The sequence below is a fragment of the Epinephelus moara genome, chromosome 7, assembly GCF_006386435.1.
Source record: "Epinephelus moara isolate mb chromosome 7, YSFRI_EMoa_1.0, whole genome shotgun sequence".
NCBI classification, from domain to species: Eukaryota; Metazoa; Chordata; class Actinopteri; order Perciformes; family Serranidae; genus Epinephelus; species Epinephelus moara.
In genome coordinates, this window is record NC_065512.1 from 19398008 (window position 1) to 19420974 (window position 22967).

Here is a 22967-nt window from a genome sequence, read left to right on the forward strand (position 1 = left end):
TCTTCCTCGCTCTCCGTCTGTCAAATATGGACATGGACAGGTGCAATATCAAATACACCAGTTCCGCCTAAAGGTATGCAAGTTCTTCCCGCATCTTGCAATAAGTGAGTACACAGAAGGAAATCCAAATGAATCAACACACAAGCTGGAGCACTCACACCCCGAGCCGCACACCCCGAGCCGCACAACTCTGCCGTATTCTCTTTGTCACGTAACAACACCTCCATCTATTATAGATTACAGAGAAGACAGAGAGTGACGAAGGGTGCTGAGAGGGGAGCTCTTTGTGCCTTTTGTCTCCTCCCTGAAGTAGCAGGAACTCATCTGACAAACCTGCTTTACATCTGAGTTTCCACTCTCCTTCTCATCCACCCAGCACTATCTGGGGCACCATCAAGTTGTATTGGTCCAGAGCGGTTCTGGCGCTTAATGGAGAAAGGCAAAACGATTCCACTTTGAAGTGATTTACTGGCATGACACGCTCGCCACTGCGTGCTGCCTTGGTAATTGAGCTAATGTCAAAGCTGTTTATCACCCATCTTTGTGGCCCTTTCTTGGAAGCATACAAAGAGGTGCTTTATGTATGAGGAATACAGAGCAGTGGGTGCCATGGGGTCAAGTTGGGTGGGAGATCAAAAGTACATGTGAGGAGTTGTAAAGCTGTCTTTGTTCCGAGCCCATCAAGTCATGAGTCTGACAGCTTATTAGATCATGATCATATGAGGGCCTCTCCGCTGTCAGCCACCTCAACACACCCCTTATTTCTCCCACATTCTTTCACTGTGCACCCCTTGTTACTTACTCATCCTCATGTCTCCCCACCGCCCCCCTCTCTGTCTCTTGGTTGGTAATTCCCTCCCTCCCTTCCATTAGACAATCTCCTCCTTCAGAGTTGGCAACCGCACTAAACCAGCACGGTTTCTCCCACTAATGCACTCGAGCACAAACTAAACTGGTGTAATTGTTGGCGAGGAGTGGTTGAAAAAAAACATTTTTGGCTTCTGATCTCTAGGCCACTCGTTGCGTGGGAAATTGTATATGTGGAAGCCCTAGGTCTCCCCCCGTCAAACACCCACGCTGCCTGGAGCTAGTTAAATTATTCTTGGATGTGCTTGTAATGTTGCCCATCAAACAGACACAAATACAAAAGTGGGGAGTCTGCGGAGGTTTAGTTAAGCCCTTTTTAGTTAGCTAATGAGCTTAGTGTGAGATACTGATCAGCAATCAGAGGAAGCCGGCCCACATGCGTGCGTGTGCGTCTGTCAGAAGGACAGCGGGGACCTAAGTGTAGAGCAGCATCTTTACCCTCTCCCCCCCCCTCCCTCCTCTTTTTCCACAGAATCTCTTCCCTCTACTCACCAGTGGGCTGAATGCGGAGCTGAGTCTTGTCACTCTGCTTGCGGGTCATGGCAAACCAGCTGCCGTCTGTGTCCTGAATCCACTCAGCAGCCTGGCAGTAAAGCAGGCCTTGGTCCACTGGCTGCAGCTTGTGAATGGTCAGCCTGTAGGCTGTAGCGCTGGTTTTATCCAGCCTGAGGTCTCCTGCCCCCATCCTCTGCCGGTACGGTCCCCCGGAGCGCAGAACAAAGTCCCTTGACAAGGTGACCAGCTCCTGAGGTGCTGCGGCTGCATCCTCTGGGGACCGCAGGTACCAACCCACGGATAAGTGAGTGTGCTGCTGTGTGGTCCGAGACACTTCACAGGTGAGTTGTAGTGTGTCGCCTTCCACCTTGGAGAGAGTCTGGGCTGGAGCCGTCACCGTCAACGAGTCAGCAATGACTGCAAAAAAAGAAAAGAGTCAGGATGTGGAGGCAGATTGGAACTACTCTGTTTCTAAAAGTGTTGTTTGGTCCCTTAAATACCGTATGAGCCCCCTACATATCTAGAAAAATTTCCAAAATACCATGAAATGTTGGAGAACTGGCCATAACACAGCAGACTATTTTTGTTTACGCCTACTATTATGAAAAGTGAAAATAAACAGCGTTGAGCTGCAAGTGATTCAAAATCTGATTTACTCCCCAGTGTGAGGAAAAGGTGTTAATGCAACTGAGCTTTTTGTTCTGGGGGTGACTGCCCTCTATTTCCTCATCCATACATGACTTTCACATGTCATCGTGCGTTGATGGCATTTTCTCTATCTCACACAGCCAGATGCCTCGAGAGACCCCTCTGGCACTTCTTTCAGACTGATCATATCACATTTTGGTTTCGCTACTGCAAACACAACAGCTCCACACTGCCATCTTACAGCCGCACTCCCCCTCATTAAACTTTTTGCGAATATTTTTTTCCTTTCTTTCTTTCTCGATCACACACACTAAATATACAAGCAGCGAGTTAAAATTGCTGTAATGAATTCATCCCAGCCCTTCTATCTACAACACAACCGAGAACAGAAGACGGACTTCAAGCCAGATGGTTGAGAACAGCGGAGATGAGAGACGGAGGGGGGGGGGGGGGGGGGGGGGGACAGTCAAGTGCAGGGAAGCAACAGAGACATCAAGATGTGATAATTTCAGAAAGCAGGCTGGAAACGCTCATCGACGGAAATAAACATGTATAGCTTTTAAAAGGAGCTAAGGGAGTATTTTTGGATATGTACCACGCAGGGCGCTGCTGTGTATGAGTGTGTGTGGAAGAGAAAGAGGGAGACTGATAAATAGCACTGGACCTCAGATCCCAAAACTTCATGCATTAATGACAACGAAAGGGAAGAAAGGTCGTGAGGTTGTTATTAAAAAAAAAAAAAAAAAAAAGTTCCAGTATGTTGATTATTAGCTCTCTCAGCTGTGTTTGGATGTGTGTGGCTGCCCATGGATGCTATCCTGTTTGCCTCCCTATCATTTATGCAATGCATGACCTCCCTCTGGTTTGAGGCTGCATTGCTTGCTTGTGGATGGTGCAACCACACACACACACACATGTACGTGCACATATACACAATAAGTAATAAGAAACTGAGAATGTACAATACATCAGCGCTCACAATGGACAGCAGTCAACCATTTAAGCTAGGCCGGGATAAAATGAATTGAGCGAATAATACAGAGAGAAGCTTTCTTGCATTGCCATGTGGTGACTGTGAGCCCTTCTTAGAAGCCAGAAAATGGAAGTGCTTTGTGTGGGTTTATGCTAGTGGAGTGCTTTGTCAAGATGTTTGGCTATTCAGGCTCTTAAGGGATTGTCATTGTGAAGACTACAAATCAGCATGTCTGAGGTCTCCGTTCTCCTCAAGTCACCTGCTATGACTAAACATGCGCGGAGGGAAAAAAAAGCTGGATTCATGCGATGAGTTCATGTACGTAAGAGCATACTACATGCATCTCTGTGTGTGTGCGCTCATGCGTCTCTGTGGGAAAACATGAGTAAAATTGAGAGATGGGGGATTGCGAGAACAGAGAAACAGACACCACTAATGAAACAAACGGGAGGGGGGGGGGGGAACAAAGGCAGACAGATCAGAGAAAAAAGATAGAGGAGGCGGAGAGAAGAAGCTTGACATCTGGTTATTGGAGTTTAACAAGACACTCAAAGAAAGAAACAAGGATAAAACAGAAGTGGCAGGAAAAGAAAGTGAGTAATCAGGTGGGTCAGACACAGTGGCGCTCTAACGACATGCTGCATTGTGAGGGTACATACAGTAAAGTCCAGACAAGAATACACTGTCGCCTGGAATAGTTTCAAGCAATCGTGAAAATACTGACAAGGTCTAAGCGAATGTGCCCTCGGATCCACTTCTCCATTACCTCGAGTGCTTGATAAACAGTTCAGCAGCAAGGGAGGCAAATGGTAGTCAGGGGCAGCTATAAAACTATTCTGCTGATATATTTGTTTGTTGGTTGTGTGATAAAATGACCAACATGGGAGTCTTAGTAAGCCTGGATTAGTGTTTATATACACATACTTTATTTACTGCAGGTTTAGGCTGAGCAATCAGCCCCTGCTAATGGTTCCAACTGCAGGTTGATAATTCCTCAATATTATCATTTGCTAACTTTCAGTGGAATCATATTGTGCGGATATGATCTCATGTTATTGTTCTGCAAATGTGTGGAGCTAAAAAAAGTTTCTGAGTAATTAAAAATAAACAGAATTGGTATGTGAAGTTAAGTTTTACAGATACTAAGTTTTTTTAAGATGTAGTGCAGGGCTGGGCGATAAAATGATAATGATAACAAAAATTATTCCTATATAGTTTTACTTAAAATAATTAAAGCAGGCATACACACAAGATGGGGGAGCTACTGCACCCACTGTGCTATGTGCCACACACTGGAGGGATCGCATATGTCATCTGGCCTGGCAACGCCTCAGAGTCTCCCAGGAGGAGCTGGAAAGCATGCTGGGGAGAGGGACGTCTGGGGTGCTTTGCTTGGCCTGCTGCCCCTGCGACCCGGCCCCGGATAAGCAAATGAAAATGGATGGTTGACGGATAAATCGATGGTCACCCGCCATGCCATTTGCCACTTCCTTCTTCAGAGGAAGAAGACGAGCCCAGCCACCAAGGCTTACCATCACCAAGCTACTGGTCACTAACCTAGTGTGTACAGTAACGCTATAATGTTACAACATTCCAGCAGCTGGACGGGTAGTCGACCCACACGTCTGATACTAATGGAAGGTCAGTTGCTGCTATTTCAATTGATTGATGTGATATAACGTAAATAAAAGTACCTTTGATACTTACATGATTATATATCATTTAGTAATCATAAGCGAACATTCTGCCTGAGTCACATCAGATGGACTTTAATCAGCAATGAACGATCCATGCTACTTCACAACATCATCAAAGTGCATCTTTTGTTACTGTTTTGATTGAGAAAAGGCAGAAAATTACATGCCATGCCTTCAAAACTTGTACAGAGAATATTGACCACAGTTTCTGTCATCCATTTATTCTATTTACACTGTCAGCCAAAACACTTACAAAATGTTTTAAACCGTCTGCACAAAGGGTTCGACACGCTGCTTACCAGTACAGAGATTTCTTTGTCTATCTCTTGTTTCATTTATTGACATTATTTGGATTGTAATTGTGAATCCACCTCAGATTTGTGGGATGTTCCGCTGTTTGGCAAATGTCATTTTCTGACAATAGGGAATAGTTTAAACCACAATTAATCATCTTGTTTCTTCAACTTTTGTTCCAGAACTTGTAGATAATCATGATGTGATATTTATGGTGATAATTATCAATATAAACTGATGTGAAAATGTTTACTGTGATAACTTTTGGTCATATCGCCTAGCCCTACTAGTGTGTCAGTGGAATCAAGGTAATTAATAAGTTTGATTATTTTCATATGTGATTCTGCATACAACCGTCATGTTTTGATGACTATCCATATATTAAAAAAAAAATCCTTATTTACTATTGTGATAAAGATTCTATCCATATCGCCAAGCCCTTTGTTGAAGTATCAATATCTCATTCTGCTCTTCAAGGACCTGGTGTTGCCAAGTCCTCTTACTCTGACTCTCCATTCAACACTAAGTGAACGGTACCCTCGCGTAGACATACTGTTACCACAACAACACACCTACGCTACAACCTGCCATTGCCATAGCAACCCTCCCACATGATGTTGGGGCCCTCTGAGAACAGCCGGGAGTTACTATAACAACTGCACACACCCCTTCCCCCCGTAAAACCAACCCCTCTGTGGATCCACCTGGGGAACAGTGTTAAAGCAGCATACTGATTCTTCACGCCTCTCAGCCCACTTCTTAGAGATATTTAACACTCTGGCTTCATCTCAAGTCCTCCGGGCCAATCAGATCCCTACACACAGATATGTCTGGGCGACACAACCAATGAGATAGCACCAGGCAATCTCGGCGTTTCCAAGGGTCAGACTGAGGTTGTAAACACACTGAGATCCTCCAATAGCCTCACTGACCTCAATCTGGGGAGGATTAAGAACAGGATGAGATGGCATTCTCTGGCACACACACAAACACACACACGCGTTTATTTTCGTCACTTGTGAGGACATTGTATGGACTCATTCTTCCTTAACCACAACGGCCATGCGCCTCATTACAACAATTGCATCAGCTTAAGAAGACAAATCTGGGGGTATTCTTTGGGTTTCTTGCAGTAAACAAATCCCACAAAAAGATCAAAACCAACAATGAATTTATCCCATTATGACGTGCAGCCAAGACCTCATTTGTTGTCCAAAAACCATAACAAACAAATGCACTAGGTTAACATATTTCCTCAATACAATGAAAGTGGGCACTGCAGTTTAAGTCACACTCACATACACCATCCTGCGGCAGTAAATCCTCACTGGCGCACTAAATGTGTATCTGCTGGCACTGGAAAATAGTCCCCAGCAGAAGTAGTATTTACTCCCGTCTGAGTGACGTCAATGAAAAACTACAGTGTCCAGCTTTGTTAGGCTGCATTCACACTAAATCAAGCGTTGCGGTGATTAGCCGCAGGGGTCGTGCGGCGGTGTGAGAGTGTCACCATCTATAGAAAGCTAATCTCCCCATGGCAGCGACTGAGTATGTGCCTTTGGTAAGTTTGTTTATGTTGGCTTAAAAGATCTGTGAAATTCCTTTTGGATTATCATTACTGTAGTATCTTAACTACTACAAAAGACACACGTGTGCAAAAAGAAAGCAAGCGCTCTCCTTTCTTGGACAGTACACACGAGCTGTTAATACATACTTTGTTATTTCTTTTACTCATTATGATATTTAAGGAAATAAAGAGACTAATTATTGTGGAATGGGGCCTCCTTCGGTCTGATTGCTCTGAAACTGCGCATACAAAAAAAGTTTATCTTGGGTGCATCGGTACAATGGACAACCAAGAAGGGACGGCAGATACCCGCACATTAATGCAACTAGGCTGGGCAGCCACAAAAAAAGGTTCACAGGCTGAGATCAATGCAAAAAAAGTCAATTTATTTCGAACATCTCTGCACAAAATGAATACATGAATGAATTAAAAAAAGCAGCAAACGTTTCAGTCCATTCAGAAATGATTATCGTCAAGAACTGAAATGTTTACTGCTGTTTTTTATTCATTTTTTTTCATTATTTTTTGGACTGTGAGCACCCCTCTTTTTGTGCACAGATGTTCTAAACAAATTGGGTAACGTGGGAACATGGGTACCTCCTCAGCTGTCTTTTCCAGGGTATGTGATTGGCCACCGCAGCATGATGTTGGGTTGAGTTTCTCTACAAGTTAACTTTCTTGAACGGCATCCCCTGTGGCCACCAGCACTACAGCCTAAACACACAACTCACATTCAAATGAATGGGAGGATAAGGGTTTTTGCTGCAACGCCCGATTTGGTGTGAGCCTTAGGAAAATTACGAAGTCTTTTTTAAAACCGAAAGTATATGCGGCCTCGCCTTATGCTTTAACCCTTTGAAACCTGAGCAAATTGGCTTGATTTATTTTAAAAACATGGGAAGAAGGCAATGAGCAACAAAAAGAGAAATGCCCCCAAAAATAGCAAGAAATTAGTAAAAAGAGAAAATTTAAAGGAAGAAAATTGGGGGGGAAGTAAAAAAAAAAAAGTAAAAAAAAATACAAACAAGATATGACCTAGAAAAAGTGCTTAAAATTATAAAAATTCTGTAAAATAATTTCAAAATGAAATAATAATCATTATTAATATAAATAGAGTTTTTCCCGAGCTTTTGCTTTTTTCCTGAATTTTTAAAATTATTTTCTAAATTTATGTATTTATTTATTTTTTTCAATTTGTGGGACATTTCCTACCAATTTGTTCACCGCCATTTTTCCCATGTTTCTGAAAGAAATTTGCTCAGGGTTCAAAGATTTAAATACTTGTAAGAGTAACTAAACTTAACCAAAAACCATGTTTTAATTGGAATATACATTACACAAAAGAAAAAACATTGGTGGGACCAGCTTTTCGTGCCTACATGGAGGGTCAGTCACCACAATATTAACAGATTGTTTTCCCTACAATGTGATTAATACAAACACAACGCACTCGCCTCGGGTTGATTCTGTGTTAAAAAGAAAAAGCAGTCATTTTGCCAAGCCAAAAGCTGCAGCTGCAACATCTTCCAAGCTCATCCAAGTGTTATCATAGTGTTACCTTAGAGTAAACACTTAGGTAACTGAGATGTTAAAATTAGTTCCTGAGAGCAAATGCCAGATATCATTCACGTCGCTCTGGGTCTTAATAAATGCATTCAATTTCCCTCACTAACCCCAGCAACACTGTAAGAGAAGGGATTGATGGGAATGCCTCCTTTCATTTCATTTTTAACATATTCATAAAACACTTAGCACTGTCATTTCGCCATGGCAAAAAAACAGTCTGTGTTCAATACAACTCAATGAGCCACTCTTTATCACCATGAAATAAATAACTGCATTTAATTTAAGGGCTTCGAGGAATTTAAAGTAATTTTCCTCACTTGTATCGCGTTCGTTGAGACTAGAAATCTCAAAGTACTAGCGATTAAAACATCTCTCACTGATGAATCAGGTAATCTTTTGCATTCTGAGATGGAGGTTCGCGTGTAAGGATTTGAAGAAAAATAACATTTCTGTGTTATTCTGCTTTTCTGACTGACACAGAAGCTGTCAATCCTTTATAAATCTTTTAAACTACTCTCTTCCTGCTCTACCTCATCTGCAATTTTTCGCTTTCATCTCTCTCCTTTCCCGATCTTCCCCTACTTTCTCAGCCCTGTGAAGTGAGCGACGGTTGTCATCCCTCAAGCTGGCCTTTTAAGTCCAGTCACACAGGGATAGAAGTGTGGGGGACACGAGGACACAAAAACGGTGGAAAAGAGATTTCGCAAAGACGACACGAGGAGAAAAGGATGATAATTTATGAAGTCTGATCTGTACATTTTTCATGCACCCCAGACCTTTAACATCTCTATGAAGTTTGTGCTGTGACTCTTGAAGTTGAAGGAGCAGAAGAGATCCCTTCAAGAAAAAAGGAACAACGGGAAATCAAATAGCAGTGTTTGTTTGTGCCAACGCTGTTTTCGTATGTGAGTCTTTGTGGGAACATGGTTTTTTTTTTAAAGATGGAACAAAAAACAGCAAGAGAGTGAAGATCCAACCAACCGACACTTTGTGCTCTCTGTTGTGGTCTCGTCATGGGAGAAGATGATGACAGGAGGAACTGGAGAGATTCACACTGCCCTCTGGATGTTACCACTGCTACAAATGTTCTGGCTCACATAAGCACACGCTCTCTCCTTTCAACCACACAAACAACACATGCATGCACCCACACAGATGCTGTTTCATTGTGCTTGTGCATGTTATGTGTTTAAGAGCCCATTTGAAAGCCTAAGTGTTAAATGCGAGTGTAAAGGCAGCAAGTTTCTGGCTCTGGTGTTTATTTCACTGAAAGTCTGAGGCCTCTGTTGGGAATGTCAAACTTTTGCCACTGGCTGCTGGCCAATCAGAATGAAGGAGTACATGGTCAAAGGTGGGTAACAATAGCAGTATCCATAATGGAGCTTTTCTCTGACATATATTTGAATTTGTTTACGCCTGCTGGCAAAACTGCAACAAACAATCTGCGCAGAGGCAGTCAACAGAAACTCCTTTGAGAGCTGGTGTGCTGACCCTACCAGCTATATTACATGGTCAAAAGTATGTGGACTTTTATACTGCATGTGGCTGTTGCAAATCTTACTTGACAGGCATTAATGTGCTGCCATAACATCCTCTACTCTGCTGGGAAAGGCGATCCTCAAGATTCTGGAAACTGGCTGCAGGGATTTGTTCCAATTCAGCCAAAAAAGCATTAGTGAGGTCGGGCACCGGTGTTGAGGGATAAGACCTGGCTTACAGTCAGTGTTACATCCCAAAGACTTTCCATGGGGTTGAGGTTAGGGCTGTGTGCAGGCCAGTCAAGCTCTTCCACACCAAATCTGGAAACCCTCCGGCTGTGTGGAGACAAACTTGAGCTGCTGCTGTAAGGGTGCATATATGGGTGCAGCTCGGGCAAAACAACGCAGGCTCGTCCAGCAAAAATAGTTGAACCAGACTCAACTTGTCTGGCGATGAGAAAGATGGTAAACAAGCTAATGGATTCCTGATGGATTACTTTGTTACATGAATAGCTTATGTCTGCTGTTTACCTCGCAATTCTTGTGATGAGGCTAAAATAGTTGCCATTGTGAGAACTTTCCAGAGTTGTAAAACCATGTCTGTTAGTATTGTGCGGTGTTTTGGTGTTTGATAAACCTTTAAATGCATTCATATGTTACTCCACCTGGATTTCCTGGAGCAGGGGTGTCAAAGAAATGACCCCTGGGCCAGAACTGGCCCATCAAACGGTCCAATCTAGCCCACTGGATAAGTTTGCACACCTAATACTGATACACTTGTGAAGGCTAAGAGGATTTAAAAGAATCTAAAATTCTGCTTCAGAGGCTTTTCCACCCTGACGAGAATACAGTCCTCTGAAAAAACAACGAAGACATGTTGTGGGTGTATTTTAAGTCAGTTGTTTCCAACTGGTGCAGCTGCGGGGTCAAGATTTCTCCTTAAATCATTAGTTCAAGGTCCACAAAGTTTAACACATTTAGTGTCATACTTGCATTTGGCACCGTTGGGAGAAATTTTCCTCAAGGGCTTTCTATCAGAGAGGGATCTCTTGGTTATGGTTTAGAACATGGTTTAGTTTGTAGTTTGGCTTAAAATGAATGGATTTCTGTCATAAAAGGCTTTCTGGGAGAAAGTCTCCTATGTGTACGGTTGGCCATGTTGTTGAGTGAGTACACTAGATGCGGTCACTGTCAAGTAGCTGTCCATTTGCCACTCACTTTACAGCAGGAAATGACAATTCAAAATAAAAGCTCTGTGCCGGAATTTCAAGTGTGTTTTCTACAAACTTGCAGCCCATTCAGAATGAATCCGCAACACACTTTCGGACCATGATCCACCAGTTGGGCACCACTGTTTTAAGATACTGAACACTGTGCAAACTATTGTCAATCCGCAGCTAAAATACAAAAGAATATATATCAGACTTCTATCTATAACTATATTGGTGGAACCCTACTGCTGCAGCACTGCCAAAGCGTTTGATTTATAAATGGTTTGTGAGGCAGGGGACAACTTAGAGTGCTTTAAGTTGTTGTTGTAGTGATAACAGCATTACCACACAGGAGTGGACTTGAATGGAAAAATGGCCCATGTAATGGCAGTGAGCAGTAGACTGACTGAATGTGGAAAAACAAAGACATAATGTTGAAAGAGCACTTATTTTTTTAAGACATCTCAAGGTGTTCATCATCTGTTTTTAAATCGATGAACATTTTCAGAATTTACTTGGACTCCTTTACACCAAAAAGGGAGTAAAATGGAGGTGCTGTTATTTTTAGGCTATTATGCAATGGTTTTACTGGTCAGGCCCACTTGATCAAACTGGGCTGTATGTGGCCCATGAACTAATGAGTTTGACAACCCTGATCTGATTGTAACTAAAGGAACAAACCCAAAGCAGGGGGGGGGGCAATCCAAACCCTCATAGAAGAATATGAACAGGCTGTCCACATACTTTTGGCCCTAGAGTGTATGACATCCACAGTGATACTGCCTAGCACTGCAGATGTTCAGCCACAGCTGACATGGTTACCGCTTTCCCGTGTGTAATGACCATAAGTGTCTGTGTTTGTGTGTGTGTTGCTGCAAAGCAAATGGCCATTTGGCAAAGCCAGCAGAGTAATTATGGTTAATTACTCTGTGAAACTGAGAGTACTGCTGAGAGGAAAACAGAGCGAGTGGGCGATCTTCAGCTCCACTTCATGTGAGGCCAGCCTCATCACTAAGCAGACGTCACTTACTGACCCAGGATGCCTGGAACACATGCAGGCGTATTGGGTCAGGAAGAAATAAAAGGAGAGATAAATACAGAAACTGTGCCTACACCTGCCTTTCTCATACTTATTATCCATTATCCTTCCCATTCACATCCTCCACTCCTTTTGTTCTTCTCTGTGAGAGCTGTTGATGAGTCAGAATGAGGGATGGAGTGGTTCAACTGGGAGAGAGGAGGGTAAAGTAACAGGAAGATGAACAAGGTGAGGATGAAGAGGAAAGGGAAGGAAAAGCAAAGATGAAGAACAAAGAGGCAGCACTCTTTTGCTTGATGTATCTGACAACAGCAACAGACGGGCGCCAATTGTTCATGATTCCTGCGCAGGAAGTGCAAAAACTACTTTAGATAGATTATTAGGATTCTGTTTGTAGCCTATATATAGATAGTGTACTTGTCACTCTTACTTCAATACCCTAAATTCATGCACTCAAACGCACACACACGCACAGTAACACAAATCTGCCGAACAACACAGAGCGAGCGCTTTCTCAGGAGACTGGAAAATCAAGCAGGTCTTCAAACAAAACACCACAAGCAACCAGTAAAGCAAACTCTGATGAACTGAGGTCTATGCACCGTCCCCGAGAGCCTGAACTGATAATAAGGACAGGATACGGAGTGAAACTAGAAAAAAAGGGCAGAGTAAGGATCACGCCCTGGAGCTAGAAATGAGGCATGTGGGAGCCGTCTTTAACAGAGAAGAAAGGGATGAGTGGAAAAAAAAAAAGAAGACTGGAGTTGAAGTGTGCGGTGTGGGATCTAGGTCCGCAGCAGGGGGTACATCCATAATAGAACACATACACACATGATCAGATGAGCCCGGCACCTTATTGAGTCTGAGATACAGAAAACCACCCCTTTCATCCGTCTCTGTGTTTTTGCATATTTATATGTTATGTAATACCGTAATTATAAAGGCAGTTGTGGATTGCGCGGACCCAGAGAGACGATTATGTGTTTATTAAGTTCTGATGTCAAAATGTTGTGTTTGTTAATATGACGCTCTGCTATGAATTTGTGTGTTGCTATGGTGTTGTTATTAGCAGGGCCTGTTGTTTTTCATCTTTCTGTTTTAATCCACAATGTACGGTACTCAGGGATTTTAAGTTTTTATTTACTCCAACGGCGCCGTGTTCTCTTTTGAAGGAAGCTCTATTTACTGTAGTTCATTGTAAACTAGGTTCTGTACTGACCACAGCTTAGGGAGAGCACTAAACTAAACAACTACTATCTTAACTTTACTTTTAAGACTCTTTTATGCTGCCTCTTCAACGCAGGAATTTTACACTGTTATTTCGCTTCGCCGTTCCGCAGAAAAATTACAATCATGGAATGGGGAGACAGAGCTGTCTCGCCTGTAAGTCGGCATCGGAGGTAGAGACAGCGCCAAAACGATGTCTGTTTAAAAGGGACAGCTGACAGAACAGAACTGTAGGAGATTGAAAAAGTAGCAGTTAGCAGCTAACTCAAAAAGGACAAAAGAACAGCAGCCAAGAATGTCCACAAATTGGGAAACCAATGAGGTCCGGGAGCACCTTACCCTCTGAGCAGAGGATGAAATCAGTCGCCATATAACAGGGACAGTAAATGATTGTTAATGCCATTGTTATTGTTTATTAAGTGCTGCGAATGCGTATTTTATATGTCACACTATAGGCCGACGCTGTTGTGTTACATGCCATGCCCATTACGCCTCTTTCGCTTCTGCAGTGCTGCCATGTTGTCTAAAATAACACACTGGAGTGGGATAATTCTGCAGTTGTTTGGTTCTGTGTAAAAATGCAAAGGCGCTACAAAGAAGGGACTTCTTCTATCCTCATTAAAAAATAATGCTGACCCCATAATTGAATTCCTGATGTTCAGTTATGGCTTTTGGTTTTAGTGTGCTACCCCAAGATTTGCAGTGGCCCCATATGGCCACCCCTATAAAAAATTTGTGGGGGTGCCACTGGTCGCACTCCCTTAGTTATTTTTACGCCTGATTTTTATTCTTGCATGGCACATATGCAGTTTACATGGAGAATGGTGGCAGATTTACCCCCCCAAATTCCTAATAATTCTTAAAACTATGAATCCTTGATTTCAGAAAAATGAAGACTACAGCATGCTTGATGTAATGTTGATGTTGTTGGTTTTGGAAAGGCTACAAGAAAAAAAAAACCCCAAAAAACTCCTTTTAAACTCTTTAAATGCCGTGCACCGCTCTAACTAGAGCCCCATGCACCCTGCTGTGGCATGTGGAGAAAATCCAAAGCTTGACAGGCCTGCCATGCCTGGTGATGGTTGCTAAGCTATGATTGGACAAGTAGGGGTTTAACAAACTGTCAATTATGTTTCATTAATTTTAAAACAATTTTCTTTAGCTGATAATATTCTAAATAATTTCCAATAATTTCAGTGATTAGATAAAAAAAGTGAATTATCATCACATTTAAAAAAAAAAAAAAAAAAATCACAAGTAATTACTACACTTTTTAACTGTAGCTCAAATGGCAATGTTTTGATGATAGGAGTGTTGATAATGCCTTAGGACATGACTATTTAATGAGAAAACCCAACAAAAACATAACAGCTCATTCATTAGTCTGTATGCGGCTGGCACTGAGGCCTCACTTGCAGTTATCTGTAACTAGCTAATAGCTCTCACTTTGCAGAGCCATCTGATATTTGACTTTGACACAGCAAAGGTCTTGGCCAGAAGCACAAGTGATTTTCACACCGCTGTTTGGCATAACAAGTACATGTTTCATTTACACATCACATTCATCTGTCGAACAAAAGCAACAGGATCCAAGACTTTTTCACCACCACATAATTACTGGATCTGCAGAATGTACTGTAGGACCTTGATTACATAAATTCTTAGATCATCAACAGAATGAGTTCCTTTGAATAATTGATAAGTTAAGAGTAAAAGTTTGGTCTGAAGTGTGGCTCTGATTCCTCTCAAATGCTATTTTCTCTCTGCAGATGAATGCAGCCATGCAGAGGTCAAGATGCTGTTGAGTATTTGAGGGCTGGTGCAGCTTTGATTTCAGTGTTGCAGGTCAACTGGTGCCTCTCATGCCCCTCACATTTCCTGTCTGTGTTCACTGTCGACTGTCGTATAAAATGCCAGAGATGTAAATCTCTTTTTGCAATAAATACTAGCTTAATCCTCATTAAGAGATCAATGCAGAGATGCATCACACAGATAGGGAAAACCAGAGTTTTCTACATTTCCATAATGCTTACCATACACTAGAAGACTTTGAATCAATTTTTTAAAGACTTAAGTCTAATATCGTCTCAAATCGAAAGACTTTTTGAATCACAAACTATAAGATTTTATGAAGACTGGGGACCTTGCAGGCTTACTATTTGCAAGACTATAACTAGATCCCTTTTGAGATTATTTCCTATCCTGCTCCTGGTGGAAAATATTTCTCCCTTTAAGAGATATGACACATTACCACTTCCTTTGGTGTTGACAGTGTTATTGTCAATTGGGCATCAGTATGATCTATAAAGACGAACTGTATTTGTGTACAACCTTTACATTTTGGAATTTGTAGTCTCAACCTGTCACCAGCCTCTGTTGGTTAGCTGCGCAATTTTAGTGGGAGTAAGAGGCGAACCGATTTAGAGATCAAGAATTCTCACTAAAGTAAGTAAGTGGATCAGATACACACCGAATTAGACACAGACTCCTCAATTCCACTAGCTTCTCCTCCTTTTCCACAGTCCAAGAGACCCGAGACTTGACTCAGAGTCCCTTGTATGTTTACGATCTACCCTGTTTGCTGCTTCTTGTTTGGTGCTGGAGAGAGCGCAAGACTATTAACTTATAATAATGGTAAACATGTTTGATTTTGTCTGATTGGCAAGACACAAAAAAGACTGGCTTAAGACAGTTCGGCTTGAGTTTTATGACCGCCTCACACCAAACAATCGAGATCACGTGGGTGTGCACCAACTGGGCTAAGACTCATGCTTTTATTCCGATATTAGAAATATGTCTGCGACGGTGAAATTGCTTGAAAAGTTGTCTTCCTTTCTGAGCCAAGTGTGTGCAGAATAAATGGGCTCCTTATACATAATGAATGCATTAACAGTTGTTTATTATCTGGATCACAGATTGGAGTTTATTCTCAATCATATCGCCCCATAGCGTAAACCGCTTGATTCTGAGATAGTAAAAAACAAACTGATGCAAATTAAAACAAATTTGTCCATTATTTGCTTTTTAAATGAGGCTGTATGAGCTGGATGTCTCACACTATCCTACGTCTGATCAAAGAGGCTTCCACACAGTCCTATCATAACACACCACATCCAATCTTCTAAAAATGTAGAGAGAGATAAAATAGAAATAAGGGGGGATATAGGGAAGGGCTCGGAGGATATGAGAGATCTTACAGATGCTGTTATGAGATTTTCAGTTAGGAGCTGTGAGGTCCCCGGCTAATGGAACATCAGTCTGAGTGGGTGTGTGGGTGTAAGTGTGTGTCCTGTGCTATAACACAGAGGTCACAATGACTGAGAGGAAAAAGGACTCTTCATTTAATAAAGGGGTCTCTGAAGCATTCTTCCCCGTCTCCTTACATTCTTCTTCAGGCTCTGTCCCATTTTTCTCCTCACAATTTTCTCCTCACTCGAGCTTCCATCTTCAGTCCCCCCCCCCCTCTCTCTCCATTCCACGCCCCCTCTCTCCACCACATTATCTGGTGAGTTTCTTTTTCGTTCGACAAGTTGCTTGTCAGCACCCAATTATCACTTATTCTTGTTTTTCCCAGCCTCCTTCCTCCTCCAGCTCGTCCTCTTCATGACTGTCTTAGAACACAGGCTGACACATTTTATCGAGCAGCTGATCACACTCTAACCAGTCTACATGTCAGTCTGATTATGACCCTATTGCAAGTTTTTTTTTTTATCCTGAGGGGGGTCATAAAACTAGTAAAGGGAGCAACATCTGCTGTGTGTGTGAGAGGGAGACAGAAACAGAGCCAGGCCCCTGTGGCTATTACAGCTCATTATACCTAAAGGTAGGAGAGGCACATCAAAATCAAGCCGTCTCTCTCTCTTGCGCTCTTTCTCTCTTGCACACCCACCCACTAGAGCACCCAAACACACACTGATATTCAAGCCTGAGGGGACAGCTGCTCTCTGACACACACAAAGTAGTATAAGTGACTGAGGTACTCCCCTCTGCTCACCCAAACATGTCTTCCAGAGCCGTGACTCAGCTCTACTGGGTCACTGAATCACACACAGTCCTAAAGGGTGTGCTGCTTATTAACATTATTTTTGTAGAAGAAACAGTGGGTTAATAACGGAGCTTGCTGGCGCAGGATGTGCTGAGCTGCAAAATGCATGAATTCAGAAGACTACTACTTCTAATAATAAAAATAAAGTACTAACAGTAGGGCTGCACCTGACTCAGAATGATGTCAGATGAACCAGACTTAGCTGTTCAATGCCAATATTTGACTGTTCATTCCTTCTATTCCATATAGAGAGTATACACAGAGTTCGGTAGGATGTTAAGGGTGACAGCTGCATTCATGCAATATAGTAAATGGGTCATTCCTAGCATTCGGTGGCATTTGAGTCCCCATGATATAATGTGGTATATTTTGTGCAAAAATTAGGGATGTCCAATCCGAGGATCGGCACCGATCACGTTATTTTTACCAAATCGGAATCGGTAATAAAAGATCGGAGGAATCAAAACAACAAAAATGGCCAGGTTTTTCATCTATGTTGTTCATCGAGTTGAGACAACAGTATCAGCAGCCACCGCTTCTCTCTTTATTCCGAGCAACACAGCCACACCTAACGGCGGAACCTCGCCTACCACAGCACAGCACTACGGCAACTCTGGAGGGACAATTTGTTTACAATTCAGAACTTCTTTACATTTTGGGCTGCTGAACCACTGATAAGCTTTTTGGATACTATTTAAATAAAAAAGAAACCTTATGGGACAACTTGGGTGCATTCTTTTTATTTATTTCTTAATGCTTTGCGGATCAGACTTTCAAAATAAAGGACTCGGTATCGGACTCTGTTTCAAAATAAATGGACTCGGTATCGGACTCGGTTTCAAAATAAAGGGCTCGGTATCGGACTCGGTTTCAAAATAAAGGACTCAGTATCGGACTCGGTTTCAAAATAAATGGACTCGGTATCGGACTCGAGTACAAAATAAAGGGCTCGGTATCGGACTCGGTTTCAAAATAAAGGACTCAGTATCGGACTTGGTTTCAAAATAAAGGACTCGGTATCGGATTGGATGCAAAAAAAAAAAATGTGATTGGGACATCCCCAGTAAAAATGAGTTTGTCTTACATGATTAACCCACTTCTACCATAGAACAGAATGATATGTACGTAGGATTAATTAAATGTGAAATAATTACTGGTGAAAATGCCACGTCCCCAATCAAGTTTGCTCAACTTCTATTACAAATATAAGTAATAAAAATCAAACATATAAAACATTTTTTATTATTGTTGTATAGCCTTCTTTATAATATTTCTCACCAAATTTTATTTTTCATTATTTAAACATTTTTAATGCTTAGATTTTTTTTTTTTTTTTTAAAACATCCACTTTTTAAAACATTTTTAAACATGTTGTGTCCCTGAGTCGACTGTCCCCCCCCTGTTACTCTGATGCAAGTCCCCTGGACACGACCCCTGACTATTCTTCTACTGTCACATGACTCATGTGGCAGACATTTTTGGAGGGGAATGCTTGTCTGATATGGTAAAGCATAACATGTCCACCCTGCTACATTTATTCATAGTGGAAATCTCGATAACTTTTGGTAATTTTGACAATATGGTTGATAACTATGTTAAGCGTTCATGCAATATAGTAAGTTATGCCTCATTTCCGCATAGCTCTGTCTACGTATGCAAGTTAACCACAAGTCCATTCATTGCTATGAGAACCTCTGTGATCTCTGTAAAGCCTTTCAGGGGGCAGCCCTAATTAGTATCATTATGATTTAAATGAAAATAGAGATACTATATGAATGCATCTAAAGCCCCTTTTAATCAGCCCTCAAAGCTCAACAGTTGTTTTTTGGACTTATACGCATGGGTCCAGGTTTTCTCATCGGACGACACAAGCAGAGAGGGAGAGGGATAACCAAAGGACAAAGTGGGAGAGGAAAAGAAAAGAAAGATGGGCAGCGAGCGAAGGAGTGGGCTTTGTTATTGTAGCAGGAGAATGGTGACGTGGAGTTAAAAGGCTGAATGTTGCGATAAGAGAGGGATTCGTGGTGAGGAGAAGCTTTCAAATATGAGACGCTGTTTACACAAAGGCAGAAGAGGAGGATTTAACACTAACTAAGACGCATGCAGACACACATGGGCTCGCACACACGTGGAATACACAATATGACACAACCTCTCACTGAGGCCCAGCCAGGAAATGAGCCTGAGTGAGTGTGTTGGGAAGATGGAGAGTAAGCGGGAGATTATAAGGCAAGGCGTGAGAGGAGGGGTAGTCTGAAGAGAGGTGGGAGTATGAAAGACAAATCTTCCTAAGAGCATTTGAGAGGAGCTGTGTGCAAAGCTATCGTTGACTGAAATCCTTTAGAGTATCAAAGATTTACTCATCATGCCTAAACACATGAAATATTCCTTCACCCCCCCCCCCTTCTTTCTTTTCCTACATTTCTCTTCTCATCCCCACCAGCTTCAGACCCACTTTCTCCATCGTTTCATCTGTCATACGCTTCCTTTAGCATTTCCCATCTTCCGTCTGCTCCTGTATCCAAATAACATGAATTACAGCAAACACACTGTGCCGAAGAAGAGAGAAATGCATACAGACACCGCCCCTGTGTGTGTCTGTTTGCCTTCTCTATCACTGCTGTCCTGGAGGTTGTTAGCACATGTGCAGGGTTTTCCTCCGTCTGCCAACATCAGCACAAACACACACCCCAGAGTCATTACCACTTACACACACACACACACAATAGCACACACAAACACACACATGCCTCCACACGATAACCCGACTACCTACTGTACAGTGCACACATGAATGCACACAGGCACACGAACACACCGTGTGCAATCATTCACATGCGCAACACACCTTCCCACTTGCACACTATAAACGGCATTTATCAAGTATATTATGATTCTAATATTACTGGAGGTGCAAGTATTAAAACTAATAAGCTCCATCCCTGTGCTGCACTTACTGTCTCTCCCCCTCTCTTTTTTTCCCTCTCTATACCCCTTACAGGAGCTCCCACCATCTCCCTTCATCCCTCCATCCGTCGCCCCAGCCCCAGATGGTAAAGCACTGTGACCAATTAAAGACTTCCCTGAGGATAGAACCAGTTATAGCCCCAGCCATCTGACCATTTCTGTGTGTACGTGAGTGTGTGTGTGCAGATAAACCTTACAAAACATATCACTGTGTTTTAATCAGTGTACAAAGCCTTGTCTTCTGGCCAGTTCCACACGGCTTCTCCCCTAAAAAGGTACATTGGCGTATGCGTACAGGAATACAGTCCCATCTAAAGCCGCCTGTATTGTGCATAAACACAATGACAAGATCTAGAGTGCCACTTCGTCAGAGCTCATTGCAAGGTTGGGGTTGAGTGGAGCTGAGTGTGGCAGCTGGCCAGAGGTGCAGAGTATTAGCAGGTGTGCGTGTGTTGTGTTGGTGTATGAGAAACTGTGTCTTTGAGGCAGAGAGAGAGTAAAACAAATAGAGTGTAGCTAAGGGAGGTGGGCAGCACTCAATCACCAGGCACCCATCCAGCAGGGCAGCAGATGAGGGAGCAACTGTCTGTCTGAGCTGCCAGCACTGAGGGGAATTAGGCATATGCCAACCCCACCCCACCCCTCTCATACACACACACACACACACACACACACACACACACACACACACACACACACACACACACACACACTATTCTACCCACATCCCAAGGTGGCCACCCTGGCACGGGGGCACAGGTGGCAACATATGTCCGCTGTCTCACCCTAAGTCAACTGAGAGGGAGGGACTGGTCATGCTCTGTCTGTTTGTGTCTGCACATGTGTGTGTCAATACAAAAAGTAGATATATGTGAATGAGTGTGTGTGTTATTGGACTCTGTACTACAGATTTTAAGATAGCATAACGTCCCTGAGACAGAGCTTGAGGGTCATCAGTTTGCTTACCATGTTGCTGCCTCACCAAAACGAGTTAAGCCTCCCAAGCTTCTCCACTTTTACTTTTCACTTCAACACCAGCACTCAAAAAACAGCCTGCGGCTAGCTCTGCAGCCCACACTCAAATCCATTACATCAGACGTTTTAACTAAACCTCTGTTTCCCATTGCAAATAATGAGGCTGTGATTAGCATGCTAACGAGGTGGGTGCGATGCTAATCTTTAAACTGGTATCAGCAGTCCTAACTGACGGGCCAGTACCGGGAAAAGGGACGAGGAGGTGGTGACTTCTCTGAAGAGTAGCTGGATGTTGTGAGGAGGAGAAGCAGTGCTGCACATAACAACAGATCTCTGTGGGATTAAATGGATATCTGTTGAACCCACGATCATAGCTGGGTGTGGTCTGGTGTTGTCTATGGATGCGCTCCAAAACCCCTCCTACACAGTGTTGGTTTGAGATGAATGGTCGTGGTTTCCGCTCTAATTTAATTTGGCACACAAAACTTTAGCAGCAGGTAAACATAATACCAGCAGCAGGGTAAACAATACAAATAGACACATTTTTCTTGTGGCTAAATCCAAATGAAGAAGGTGCTGAAATGTCCCTGCCCACTCAAAGAAGCTGTAAAAAGATAAAGCTCAAGTTTACTGCAGCATTTTCATGATGCGCTGCTGTCTGATTATCAGCCTGTATATATTTAACATCATACTTGCTGTCTCATATGCCTCCTGCTCTTTGTTTAATAGGGTTTCCCCGTCCTTGCCGTCACGTACAATCAGCATGTTGGCACGGCCAAACGGAGTGCAGCTTATGTGCTTGTGACCATAGCCAGCTGCATTGCACAAACACTACATCACTGCCAACCACTAGTTGGCATTGCAAAAAAAAATATTTGCCTGGGTGCAGTTACTATTTAACAATGCCAATTCTCTCCACGCACAGGATACATCACTGGAAAGTGTGGACTTGTCAGCATCTCTAACATATCTATAAGTGCTTGAATAACCCTTACATGAGTGAGGGCATGAGTGCCAATATCTGCGCATGTTCATGTATGAATGTGTGTAAATGGATTCTGAAGGCTGTGTGTGTGTAGTTGTGTCTGTGTCAAAAGGGGTTATCAGATGTATATCTTGAACCAGGAAAACCTCCTGTCCCACTTGTGCTCAGATAAGGCTTCAAAGCAGCCGCCGACATCAAACAATGCAGCAGCGTGAGTGTCCTGGACCACACTCACAACCATATTAAGTCCTGGAGGCTATTATACTGCAAGCTCCACTCCTTACTAGCACACATTTTAACAACATGAACACAAACACTCGTTAGCACATTCATTTACATCCATATTCATGCTGAGATTCATATTCAAACTGTGGCTGTGTTCTGTTAATCTCACAGAGAAGAGGCAGCAGGCCCCTGAGGGTTAGCGCTTAGCTAAGCTAATCAAATCAACTAGAGGAACAGTGGCGCATCTTTAGCCCATTATATAAACATTAATAAACATATACACTCAGCACACACAAACACATATGCGCACAGAGACACACACACACACACACACACACACACACACGTGTATTTGTTAGCACATTAAATCCTTTCTCATTAGCCTAGCTCAGTAGCGTGGGTGCAGAACTAAATGCAGAGCATCTCTGACATCATTTTCAGAAGGGTACCAACCAAAATTTGCAAGGAAGTGTATGCTTGAATGTGTGTCTGTAGGCTACAAGAGCATTTAGATTCATGTTTAATGGTAACAGCTTCCTAATTAGCCCGCCAAACTGCTTAGCAGCAATTTGGGGCAAGATGCCAGGCTAAAACACTATGTGGCTCCCATGCAGCTTCATCCAAAGGTCTACACAGGTCCACTGGGTTCCCAGTATCCAAAACCTGAAACGGGACCTCAGTTGAGCCAGATCTAGGGCTGGTGTTGTT

At 42.7% G+C, this 22967-nt stretch overlaps 1 protein-coding gene across 1 annotated transcript in view; it reads right to left on the bottom strand.

Moving 5' to 3' along the window:
* igsf3 (immunoglobulin superfamily, member 3) overlaps positions 1-22967 on the bottom strand; it is a 90348-nt gene that overhangs the window by 33576 nt on the left and 33805 nt on the right. Inside the window, exon 3 of the mRNA XM_050048395.1 lies at positions 1360-1779. Coding sequence (XP_049904352.1) covers positions 1360-1779 — 420 coding nt within the window. The remainder of the gene's footprint in view (positions 1-1359; positions 1780-22967) is intronic.